At 57.1% G+C, this 12,888-nt stretch overlaps 2 protein-coding genes across 2 annotated transcripts in view; both read left to right on the top strand.

The window, feature by feature from the left end:
• Positions 1-12,888, top strand: part of LOC149869885 (uncharacterized) — a 499,172-nt gene that overhangs the window by 131,060 nt on the left and 355,224 nt on the right. The window lies entirely within an intron of this gene.
• The window catches only part of LOC149869900 (uncharacterized), a 48,469-nt gene that overhangs the window by 29,967 nt on the left and 5,614 nt on the right, over positions 1-12,888 (top strand). The window contains exons 3-6 of the mRNA XM_090035229.1: positions 5,175-5,347; positions 5,842-5,968; positions 6,199-6,315; positions 12,390-12,574. Of these exons, the coding sequence (XP_089891355.1) occupies positions 5,175-5,347; positions 5,842-5,968; positions 6,199-6,315; positions 12,390-12,574 (602 nt within the window). The remainder of the gene's footprint in view (positions 1-5,174; positions 5,348-5,841; positions 5,969-6,198; positions 6,316-12,389; positions 12,575-12,888) is intronic.

Genomic DNA, 12,888 nt, shown 5'->3' with positions numbered 1-12,888 from the left:
AGAGGTGGTGGATGAGAATAGGATGGAGTGCAATGCAGAGAAGTGCAAGGTGCTGAGTCTAGGGAGAAGGAACCAGCAACACCCCTATGGGCTGGGAACGCCCTTCCTGTCAACACAGGCAGAAAGGGATCTGGAGTCATTGTTGTCTCCAGGATGGACATGAGCCGCCATTGTGAGGCAGCGGTCAGTAAGACTAACCGCACCTTGTCGTGCATCCACAGATGCATCTCGAGCAGGTCCAAGGAGGTGATCCTCCCCCTCTGTGCGGCACTGGTCAGGCCGCAGCTGGAGTACTGCGTCCAGTTCTGGGTGCTGCACTTCAGGAGGGATGTGGACAGCATGGAGAGGGTCCAGAGACGGCCACTTGCATGGTCATGGGGCAGCGGGTCAGGCCCTATGAAGGGAGGCTATGAGACCTGAACCTGTTCAGCCTCCACAAGAGAAGGCTGAGGGGGGGATCTGGTGGCCATTGACAAACTCACCAGGGGGAACCAGTGGAAAATAGGTGAAGCTCTGTTCCCCTGGGCACCACCTGGGATAACAAGGAATAACAGCCACAGACTGACTGAGAGCAGGTTCAGGCTTGATATCAGGAGGCATTGCTTTACGGTTAGGGCTGCCAGGCTCTGGAAGGGGCTCCCGAGGGAGGTGCTGCTCCCCCCTGCCTTGGGGGTCTTCAGGAGCAGGTTGGACAGATACCTGGCTGGGGTGTTATGATCCCAGCACTCGTTCCTGCCCATGGCAGGGGGTCGGACTTGATGATCTGTTCAGGTCCCTTCCGACCCTACAAACTATGAAACTATGAGGGAAAAGGGGGAAAGGAGCCAAAAAACTTCCTTGGCTGAACAGGGAAATCCGGGGCGCCTAAGGGCAAAAAAGGAGGCATACAGCTGGTGGAAGCAGGGGGAAGGTCCCAAGGAGGAGTTCACCTACTTGGCCCGCACTTGCAGGGAGGCAGCCAGAAAGGCCAAAGCAGCTACGGAGCTGGGGCTGGCAGCACAAATTACAGGCAACAAAAAGTCTTTGTCAGGTATGTAGGGAGACGAAGGAAGGCGCGGGGCAGCATAGGACCCCACTGAACAGGAATGGGGACAAGGCTGAGCTCTTCAATGAGTGTTGCCTCGGTGTTCCTGAATGGGGTCAGGAGAAGTCTCCGGATGGGCTCTTAGACGGGCATCAGAGGGACGCCAGCCCACTACCGGCCGATGCAGATCTGGGGCAGTCACGCGGATGGACTGGACGAGTCGAGTCGGCAGGCCCGGGCGAGCTGCACCCCAGGGCACCGAAGGAACTGGCAGGCCCCAGAGGACTGGAAAAGGGTCAGCGTGGTCTCTGTTTTCACGAAGGGGAGGAAGGAGGATCCGAGTAATTACAGGCCAGTCAGTCTCACCCCCAGCCTTGGAAAGGTGCTTGCCAAGATTACGATGGGTCACACCTGTGGGAGCCCAGTGGGAAACATAATGCAGCAGGGCAACCGGCCTGGGTTCGTGGCAGGGGGGTCGTGCCTGCCCGGTGGGGTTTCGTTTCGCGACCAGGTCACAAACTGCTTCCACGCAGGAGTGGAGGGGACGTCGTTTTCCTGGATTGTCGCCAGGCCGTCCATATGGTGTCCCATCCCGGGGGGAGGGACGTCCTGGTGCGGGGGTGACGGGACCCCGCAGAGGGACGGCAGCGCCGCCGGCCTGCGCACGCGCCCCACCCGTGTCCGCGGGTCCTGGCCGGGGCAGAGCGCGACACAAACCGCCAGCCCCGCCTGGCCCCAGGCCCCGAGCCGGCGGCGGCGTGCGGGGCCGGGGCCGGCCGCAGGCGGCAGGACGCGGCGGGAGCAGGCCGGGCCCGCGGGCGCTCGGGGCACCTGAGGCGGGCTCGGGGCCGGAGGCGCGGGGGGGCTCCCGGGGGGCGGGGAAACTGAGGCGGGGGCTCCGCCCCCCGCCGCGCAGCAAAGGGTTAACGCGCGAGCGGGGGGGCGGCCCCAGGAGTGACGCGTTGTGACGTCCCGTGTGACGCGGGGCGGGGCCCCGGAAGCGGGAGCTTCGCCGCGGGGGTGTGCGCAGGGGGCACCTGCGGGCCGGGGGGGCGCGGCGCCGTGCGGGGGGGGGGGGGGGGGTGAGGCGCTCCCGCTGCAATGGTGTCGCTCTGGTCGTGGACGCTGCGGTGCCGGCCCCGCGCGCTTGCGGGGCGCCCCCCAGCCCGTCTGGCCCGTGGTAACGCGCTGATTTCATCCCCAGGTGACAGTGAGGATGCAGGTGGAGGGGGGCCCTCGGGCGAGATGCAGCCCCCGGGGGCACTGCGGGACCCTGGTGATCCCTGGCCAGAGGAGCCCGGCGCCCGTCGTGCGGACAGACCTCTGGACAAGCCGCCTCCCCGCCCCGGAGACGAGCCGCTGCCCCCCCAGCAGTTAGGTGAGACAGGATGGTGCCCTGCCCGTGGGTCCCGGTGCTCAAGGCTCTGCTGCAGGCAGGGCGCGAGGCTCGAGTGTCTGCCCTGCCCTGAGGGAGCTGGAACACTTGTGACCGCATGGCTGGGTTGTCACCAGATTTGCCCGTCACTTTCGGGTGCGCTCATTTATTAGGGGCACGCTTCTGGGGTCTCTGTAATTCTGTCCGTGTGCTGCTTGTGTTACTTGCCTTTTTATACAGCACTGTATCTCTCCCTTCTGCAAGTCCTCACCCCAGTGGAGCTATCTTGCAGGGCTAAGTTTCAATGGGGTTGGGTTCCTCCAGCCACCAAATCACACACACACACAGACACACACACCTACCTACCTACCTGACCCAGCCAGGTTGATCAGCATGCACAGGCTGATAGCCTCACATGCCAGGAATCAGTTCATTAAGGTAACAATACGATGCAGTCAGACACAAGCGCACAGGTGAACAGAATACCTCTGAATCAGGCTGGGCGTACCGCTGACACCCTCATGGGCCACCATTCAGTGCATCAGGGACGTCTGGGCCAAACTGGATTAATCAGCTTTTACAAGCTGATCCCTTTATATGTCTCAAACTCAGCATGTCCCAATCTTTTGCCCTAACTGTCCTAGTAGTGATAGTCTCTTGATGTGTGGACCCCACAGCATTTTTGGGCTTTGCAGGGATCTATGGCTTAAGTAAAAGGAGCATTGCTGCAGAGCAAGTGGGGAAGGGAAAGCAGAGAAAGAAAAATATACCTGGTTATCACCAGTTTGACTATAAGAGTTATGTATTGCTAAGAATATGAAACTTATGATGGTACTAGTAATAATAGCCATGCAATGGAAAACAAACAAAACACTTAAAATATTACCCTGGTTTAACTGAATATTTGGGGAAACCTAGCTCAAGCATAACTAATAAGATTCAGATTCAGAAAGCTATGCCTAGAGGGAAAAAGGAAAAAAAGAGAGAACGAGAGGTGGGATCTCCCCGTTCCAAGGTACTCGGGTGCTTTGTTGACAAGCAAAGTTCCCAGCACGATCGTTGAAGGTTAAACAGGCGACGGAAAGATGGTGTCAGAAAGATTTATTTCTCTTGAACCAGACTGTTTGCTGCTTTACAGCTTTCTTGTACCCTTAGTCCAGGCTCTTCAAAGCATTCCTTTAATTGTGTAAATCAAGAGGGTCCCAAGGTGTCATTAACAGGGAAAATCCTGTTATATAAGCAGTTACAATTTAAATGAATTACTTTTTTCAGTGACAAAGGGTTATCTGGTTTGGAATATCTCAAGAAACTGATTAACAACCAGTAAAAACATCAAGTTTTAAGGAGTAACCAGACACCTAGGAGCCAGCTTGAAATTATTATGAATCTAGAAGATACACTGGAAGGGCTTCTCAGAAGGCCTAGCTATGCTTGCACTGTCAAGTCAGCATCAGTGTCATATATTTTACCTGTTGTGAATAAGCCCCAGCTCAGCATGACTTTCAGAACTTACTGTGTTCTTTTTACAGACTTAAAGGGATTGATTACTTGGAGCGTTCATAAATGTTGTGGGGAGGGCTTCCAGCAGTCATCCCAGGAAAAGTATGACAGCATTTGTGGTCAGGGCTCCAACGGGCTGGACGCTGCAATGAACCCTTAACCATTGTTCAAGTGTCACCCGTACCTGCTCTGACTCAGTCTCTTGCCTCAGCATCCCCTAACCTGGCAACTGAGTTTTAGTCAATCAAGTTTAAATAGGCCTCCCATAGTGGGACCAGGGAGTGTACGGCCTGAGATGCCTATTAAACATTTCTTCTGCTTAGTTTTGGTTAGATGAGGTGGGAGGAGAGTGGGGAGAAAAATTCCTTGGTAAATTCAGCAAGCAGGCTGCCAGGGCTCCCTCAGGAATGCAGAACTGACAGGTAACAGGGTGGGCAGCTTCCGGGCTGATACCCTGATCTTTCTCCCTGCACAAGGGCAGCCCCTGGCACAGAGAGGCTTTACCTTGCTTAGGGCTTGTTGTGCTGCCACAATAACTTTGAATCCCAACAGTCAATGTTCATTGCCCCTTCCTCATGTCCCCGTGAGCCATCTGTGCCCAAGAAGGGGCTGGCGCAGGTGACGGGGAAATTAGATTCCCTAGTGGCCTCTGACTAAGGTGCAGCTAACCCAGGCCTGCGTCCTGCTCCAGACTCCCCTGAACCGGAGCAGACCTGGGAGATGTCAGTAGACGAAAGCTACTCAGGCTGGTGGCCCAGACAAGGCTCGATCCCAGGGGCAGGGAAGGGGCGGTGGGTCTCCACTTCCCAGCACCGTGAGCACCGTCCCTCGGTGCAGAAATCCCCCTTCCACAACACGGTGGTGGGGTCCGTGCTGCACAGATCAGCGGTTCTTGTTCTCCTGGTGCCCCTGGGATCCCCTCACGTGCCCGGGAGCACACCGACCTTGCGTTTCCCCTCCCCTGCCCTTAGCGTGTGGATCTGATACGGCCCCAGCGTCGCTGGAGCTTCTTCCCCAGGGAGCAGTGTCCCTGCAGGCTCTGTCGTGGTGCTGCGATCCCTCCCCGCGCTGGGACAGAGTTACTGGGGCTCATCTCCAGCCTCGTGGCTGTGGAGGTCTGTTAGCAAGAGCTGCGGGACTGAGTCTGCCTTCTCCCCCCTCTTCCACACACCGACGCCTCCGTCTCCCGCGTCCCAGGCCCGTGCAGGAGCCTAGCAGGGCTTCCCCGTGCCAGCAGCGCCAGGGCTCACCTGTGCCCTCCCTTCCCACCCGCAGGTGCTGGGACCCTGCAGGGAGCTGAGCAGCAGCCTCCTGAGGAGGGGCCGGTGATGCTGGAGCGGCAGAGGACGTCCCCGGGGAGCCTGGAGGAGAGGAGCTCCCTGAGGCCTGCGCCAGGCCAAGTGCAGAAGGGGCAGGGCAGGCCTCCAGAGCAGGAGGAGAGCTTGGAGGTGAGCAGGGCCCCGGTTCACGTGTGGTGGGCAGTGCAGCTGAGGCAGAGCGCGGGAGGAGCCCAGGGTGCTGTAAAGACTTTGGGGAGCAGAGACCTGAAGAGCGTGAAGGCTGCGGTGTTGGAGGCTGCAAAGACCCCGAGCTGCATTAGCAGGAGCTCCCTCCCGAGTGCAGATACCAGGGGGGCTGGCGTGGGCAGGCCGGGTTACAGTGCGTGGAGCCGGGGCTCCCTGCCTCTAAGCGTGCTGCCCAGGCTGCCGCAAAGAACTGAGCAAAGAGAGCGGGATGAGCTGGAATAAAGCCCACACCTGGACTCCTGTATTCACAGCTGCATCCACATCACACATCAGCTGAAGACTGGGGAGTTGTGTCCCCTTACCTGTCGTGGCTAAGATTGCAATTAGTAGTAGTACCCAGTGATTGCTGACAGGGCTGTGGGGGCTGGGAGCAGCTGGCCCAGGAGACACTGATGGTGCAACGCTTGTGCCCGCAGCTCCGGGAGGTGTTTGAGGACGTGGCTGTGTATTTCACCTGGGAGGAGTGGGAGCTGCTGGACGATGAAGACAAGGTGCTTTACCAGGAGCAGATGCTGAAGAATTACCAAGCCCTCGTTTCCCTGGGTAAAGCTCTGGGTCTTTCTTCCCCCGTGTGACCATTCCTCGTCCACCTGGGTGACAGGGACTGTTATATCTTGAAGGCTTCTCCCTGTAGTGCCTTCTCTTTCATCTTAAATGCCTCCCTTGTCCATCAAGGCCCTAGTGGAGATTTCACTGGATCCATTCCCCAAATCCCAGTTGGATTCTGTGTCCTGTATGCAGTCACAAATGCTCTTCAACCACTGCCCAAACAGGATATCAGGGTCCCACACCTGACTTAATCTGCAGCATCCAGCGAGGACAGGTGGAGCTCTGGGTCTGTGATGATGAAGACCATGGGGAATTCTCAAGATGGGAGGACCTGCTGCCAGGTGAGTTGTGGGTGTTCCCCCCCCAACCCAACTCTGCTCTTGGTAAAGTTCCATGGCCTGAGTGCCGGCGAGACCTGGAAACTGCAGGCCTGCCCTGTGCTGCCCTTCCAGGCGTTGACCTCAGACACAGTATATTATGCTGTAATGCAGGGACGGGCAATTATTTGGGCTGGAGGGCTGCTTTACAAGTTTTGGTGAGCCATCAAGGGTTGCAAAAGTGGCCCCGCCCCCCAGGTTGCCATCTTGGGACCAGACGTCCTGTCCTAACCTCTGACTTTTACCACCCTCCCCTTGCCCCCAGATGTAGTCCTTTTGGAACCGGCAAAAAACCACATATACTAAAAATTAAATATCTGTTATAATATTTTTTAATTTTATTTTAAAAAATATATTTTTGTCCTGATTTGTGTGCGTTTGTGCTGTATGTATAGAAATGATTGCATAATACCCTAAAATGAAGTCTTACTCTTGTATATTGTGGTGGGATGCAGAGGAGTATTAGAGGTGCACTGATGCATCGGTCCAATATCAGAACAGCACAGATAAGGAAAACTGAGAGCATTGGAAATGGGACGTGGACAGTAATCTGTCCGATCAGTGCCCATGCATGCATGCAGCCACAGCGAGCAGCACAGCCCGGCAGCTTGGAAAGTGGCATGCAGCTGATAAGTCTGTTGTGGTGGAAGGGCAGGGGGAGGAAAGGGTGTTGTGGGGGTAGATCAATGTCCCCTGCAGTGAGAGAGGGAGTGGGGCTGAGGCAGGAGCTGGGGCAGGCACTGCACAGCCAGGGCAGGGAGGGCAAAGGGGAGGGGTGTACCCCCAGATTTGCACAGGGTGGGGGGCAGGGGTGCTGGAGCCACAGGCGGGTGCTAGGGCTCCCTCAGTCTCTTCTTGGCATGTAGCGGGGGTTGGGCAGTGCTGCGCTCAGGGCAGGCAGTGGTGGTGCCGGGAGGGTGGTTATAGGGGGCGGTCTATGGCAAAATCTTGGGTGACTGCAGCCCCCTTCCCCGATAGCCCTTTCCCAGCAGTGCAGCTGCCCACCCCAAGCACACCTCGGCCAAGCCCGAGAAAAGCACGCTGCAGCTCTGGACCCAGCCCTCAGCTGCAGCCCACCCACCCTGTGCAGGTCTGTGGGCACACCCCCCCCATGCCCTTCTGGAGTGCACGCAGCAGTGGAAGCTGCCCTCCCCTCCTCAGACAAGCCACAGCTCCATCCTGTGCCCGCCTGCCCCATCCCCCTCCCTCCCTCACGTGGCGGGTATTGATCTACCTGCGCACACCCCTTCCCTCCCCTCCCCTCCCCTTCCATCACAACAAATTTACCAGCTGGACAAAGCTGTATTGATTGGTATTGGCTGATACGCCTCCTTAAAAACTGGGTATCAGTATCAGCCCCCCAAAATCTCTATTGGTGCACCCCTAAGTAGTATGGGTGGGTGGGAATGAGGTTTGTGAGAATCTGTGCATGTGTGGGGGTGTGTGTGTATAAGGTGTGGGGATATGTGTAAATGTGTGTGAGTGGGTGTGGCAGGACGGTTCCTAGGGGTGCCATGACCTCCCCTAGCGCCCTTGCCTGCCGTGCCAACCTGGGTCATGAATGCACCCTCTAACTTTCCTGCCACGTCTTTGATCTTAATAATAATAATAATAATAATAATGGGAGGCTGCCTTCCTGCCCTCCTTGGCACAGGGCCGGTCTTGCTATACCGGGGTTCCATTCTATTCCCTGTGCTGGTTCTCTCTCGGGGCCTACCCGATATGCTCGCTCCCTCTCCCAGGCCTGCTCAATATACACGCCCGCCCCTGGGGCGTCTCTCAGACTGCGCCCTTTTTGCCCTCCCCGGGTTTCTCAATGGGCTTACTCCCCTCTCAGGGCTCCTCAGTTACAGGCAGTGTCCGACCCGGGCCTGCCTCTCGTACGTCCCGTGGTCACCTGCACTCAGGCCTGTGCCTCGTGCCTCCTGCGGTCTCTATGCCTCATTGGGCTTGCTCCCCTCTCGGGGCTTCTTAATTACAGGCAGTGCCGGACTCGGGCCTGCCTCCTGTACGTCCTGCGGTCACCCGCACTCAGGCCTGTGCCTCACACTTCCCGCGGTCTCACGCACACTCGGGCCTTGTCTCCCGCGCTTCTCACGGTCCTGCCCTCACTGGGGCTTCACTCGCGCCCCACCCCGCACTGGGGCCTTGCTCGCGTCCCCCCCGTGCTTGCCCGCACTGGGGCTCAGGCGGCCTTAGCCTTACCTGGCCCCCAGACCCGCCTTCTCGGGCCTACGTCCCACTGGGGCTCGTCCCGATATCGCCCACACTGGGCTGGGGGCGGGATACCCCACTAGCTCCTCCTGAAGTCGCCCAATGGGCTGGGGTCAGTACACCCCAAAATGCAGCGCCCTCTGTGACGCTAGAAACCTCCCTTCTATTGAGATCCCTTGAGGCCTCCTCCACCCCTACAGCCTCGCCCAGTCCTCTGCTCTTACACAAAGAACCAAACAGAAAACCCAAAGCTCTAAGCCAACCCGCTGCAACACAAAACTGAGCCCCCCCGGCTATAACATACACTCCTGTCAGGGTTCTCTCCCCCCGTCTCATCATGTAGACTCTCAGACAGTCAGACGGCTGTGCTGTGCTGTGCTCTGCTCCGCAGCAGAGTTGCTGCTCCTCCGGCTGCCAGAGGGGAACTGGCTCTGGCCTTACCCTTCTCTGTTTATAAAGGCCAGACCTTTATGGATGCTTTTCTTGCTGGGATCCTCTGACCCCAGCTGACTTCCTGCCCTTTGGGCGGGGGCTGGACTGGATGATCTCCCGAGGTCCCTTCCAGCCCTGATGTCTATGAAATCTATGACCCTGCCCCCTGGCGGTCAGCTGACCCAATTAGTTGCCATAGCAACTGGCACCTGCTGCCCTTAGGAATGGCAGCTAAACCCATTTACTACTATTCAGTAGCAGGCAACCTAGTGCTCTGCTACAGTGGGTATGGCTGGTTTGTAGGGAGGTGTGGGGTGTGTGGAGGGAGATGGGGGCTAGGGGTGAGTGTGTGTGGGTGTGGTGTGTGCATGTAGCAGTGAATGGGGCTTCCCCCTTAGGCTTGCGGGTGTAAGTGTGGGGGGAGTGTAGGGGACTGTGTAGCGTGTATGATTGTGTGGGAGATGATGTAGCTGTGCATCTGTGTTGGAGGGTTTGAGGATATGTGAGGAGTACATGGGAGCCCCTGTCCCACAACAGCCCAGAGCCTGTATACCGATGGCTTGTCCCCTGCCACGGCTAACAGCACACAGCCCCATCATGGCACATGCCTGCTCCTCCCAGACTTGGGGTGTTTAATGGACCCTGGACACGCAGCATGGCTAGGACAGCTCCTTCTGGCCGCCACCACCGCTGCCCCCAGCTCCATGGTAACAGCAGGGACCATTGCTTGCAGCCCCAACCCCGTGCACCCAGCGCCATGTGCCAGCTCCGGGCTTGCCCCTGGAGGCTGAGCAGCAGCAGTAAGGGAGGGTGTGGGGTTTGTGGGGGACGGTGTGGTTATGGGGTTTGTGGGGGAGGGTTTGAGGATATGTCAGGTGTGCATGGGACCCCTTGCATGAGCCCAACTGAGCCGGTCAGTGCCTGCCCCGGCCCTGCAACATCCCAGATCCCGCATGCCCTGCGGTGCCTGCCCCGCCACTGCCAGCAGCGCACAACCCCAGCATGGCCAGTGCCTGCTCCTTCCAGCCTTGGCACGTTCAACTGCCCCTGGGCATGCAGCATGGCTAGGGCAGCTTCTGGCTGGCACCACCACTGCTCCCAGCCCCACAGTAGCAGCTGGGACTAGCGCTTGCAGTCTCAACCCTGCACACTGTGTGCCAGCTCTGGGCTCACCCCTCCAGTCTGAGCAGCAGCAGCCAGGCAGAAACTGTTGCTTGTTGCAGAGGGAAAAGTGTCCCCTCCCCCTTGCCATTACCAAGCAATTTTTTGTGTGGCTGCCCACACCGTACCAGGCTCCCCTGCGATTCAGTCACCACCGCTTCTGGGCTGCCCTGAGGCTGCTCTGCACGGTGACCCCTGCCACCCAGGATGCATCAAATACTGCCCAGTGGCGGTGAGGGGCTGGAGCCAATTTTCCCCCGCAAAGAGCACCAGTTTCTTCCTGGTGCAGGTGCTGCTGCTCAGCCTGGAGGGGTGAGCCCAGAGTCGTTGCTGGGGCCACTCTCAGTAGTGAACTTAAAGTGGACCCTCCTGCTGCTGGTGCTTCCTGGTGCAGCTGTCTGGAGCCCATGCAGGGCTGCCATGCATCTGCTTTGCACTGCCACCTCTACCCCGCCAGGCAGCTCGCAGCGGTGAAACAGTGGAAACTGAGGGCAGCCCTGCTATACCTGGAAGTGCTGGTGTTAGGAAGGGGCCATTTTTGCCCTGCACTGAGCAGCAGTTTCTCTCCTTCACTAATACTGCTCAACCCGGACAGGCGAGCCTGGAACTGGCATGGGGTCAGGGCTGCATTCACTGGTACCTGCTGGACAAAGCCCCTCCATGGGCCGGATGCAGCCCACCGACCATATTTTGCCCACCCCTTCTGTAATGTTGGACAACATTGAGAGGGTCCAGAGGAGGGTCACCCGCACGATCCAGGGACTACAGGGCAGACCCTTCAGTGAGAGACTGCGGGACCTGAACCTGTTCGGCCTTCACAAGAGAAGGCTGAAGGGGAACCTGGTGACAGTCTATGAACTCACTAGGGGGACCAGAAGGGTTGTTTCCCTTAGTGCCCCCGCTATAACAAGGAATAACTGCCACAAGTTGTTGGAGAGTAGGTTTGAGATTAGACACCTGTAAGAACTACTTCACGGTGAGGGTGGCTAGGGTCTGGAACCAACTTCCAAGGGAAGTGGTGCTGGCTCCTACCCTGGGGGTCTTTAAGAGGAGGCTTGATGCCTACCTAGCTGGGATCATTTGAGCCCAGTTTTTTCTCCTCCCCAGGCAGGGGGTCAGACTTGAAGATCTATAAGGTCCCTTCTGACCCTGCTTCTATGTTTCTATGCATGTGTCCAGGCAGGTGTTGTTCCCATTCTCTGAAAATGAACAACATGGAAACAAGAAACTGTTTCCCCCTTCTTCTCATGACAGAAGTTAGAGGACAATCAGGTTTGCTGTCTTGATTTTTGGCCCGGACCTAGTTTCTGTGGGCTGCCACAATCTTAAACTCTTACATTGCTGAGTCAAGATGGAAAGTTATCCCACAGCCCAAGGTAACCACCCTCTCCGAGGGTATGATGGGATTTGTAGTCCCCTATTGAAATCAGTGTGGTATGCAGAGGTTCTTTGTAGCCATTTCTTTTGCTCAAGAAAGCTCCTGAGGCTGTCGCTGGCTGCCTCTGGTCAGGTTGACATGCAACCCAGGAAGAGTTTCATCCTAGTCTCAGGCTGCATTAAGTGGCTACATGGCACGGGTGGAATTCAAAAGATTTCACGTTGTGGGGGGAAGTGAATCTTCCATGGCTTGTCCCAAAATTGCCCCCTTCCTGTTTTCTCTCTGGGGCTTTGAGTGTCATGAAGCCCGAGACTCAGCACAGAGTCCTGGTTTTGTTCATGCCAAGGCCGTAGACCCTTTGAAGAGTCCTGTGATGATGCCATCTGGGACGCATCAGCAGTGGAAATCTCCACAGCTGCATGCCCTGCACAAGAGCTTTCCCTGGAAGCAGGCAGGAAGCACAACCCTGCTTCTCTCAGAAGAGAGCAACACAGTTCTACATCCTCCCTTCATCCTCAGCCCATTAGAACATGAAGCTATTCAGGCACTGCCCTAATGCACATGTCCCACGTGTGCTTGTCTCAGCAGGGCCTGAGGTGATGGTATGATCAGCTGGGTCAGAAACTCTGAGAGTTTGGGTCTGATCTGCACCGAGTAGGGAGCAGTAGCCCAGCACAGGGACTTGCCCCACTCACCCCCAGCACTTTGGGTTTTGGCAAGCAGACCTTGTATTCTTGAGGAACACAATACTAAGGTCCAGGCCTGCTCTGAGGAATAGCAACAAAAGGAACAGCAGTGTTTGCCCTTTGCCAGCACGGTAGGAACTAATCTGGAGTGTCTCTTCCCCATGCAGGAGGTACCTGGTCACTGAGCAGAGCTGAGGAGCAGCTTCCTGCGGTAGGGTCTGCAGACCTAGAGCCAGCGCAGACTTCCCCAGGGAGTTTGGGTGAGATGGATTCCCTGAGATCTGAGAAGGAGCCATGGCACGAGATTCAGGGGAGGCCCCAAACGGAGAAGGAGAGACTAGTGATGAACCAGGTACTTTTTCCAGTTGGGCGTGAGGGTGGAGAAGGGGCAGAACCTAGAAAGAGCCCTGGGTGCAGGGAAGAATTTTTGAAGCTCAGTGACCTTAAGAGCCACTGGAAAGATGCACTTCATCCAAGCAGGGGCAGTGGGGAGGGCCTCAGAGGAAAGCAGCAGCTCACTTCCAAGCACAGGGGCAGAGCTCACCCCTACCTGAAGGTCAGGAAAACCTTTAAGTGCCCATCACTCATGTCTGTGCACAAGATAAGGTACACTGGGGAGAAGTCCCATGTATGGATCAAGTGTGGCAAGAGCTTCACCTGCTTCTG

Source organism: Crocodylus siamensis, chromosome 2 (genome assembly GCF_052110815.1).
Source record: "Crocodylus siamensis isolate JL-2025a chromosome 2, ASM5211081v1, whole genome shotgun sequence".
Classification (NCBI taxonomy): Eukaryota; Metazoa; Chordata; order Crocodylia; family Crocodylidae; genus Crocodylus; species Crocodylus siamensis.
This window is presented reverse-complemented; position numbering and strand designations above follow the sequence as displayed.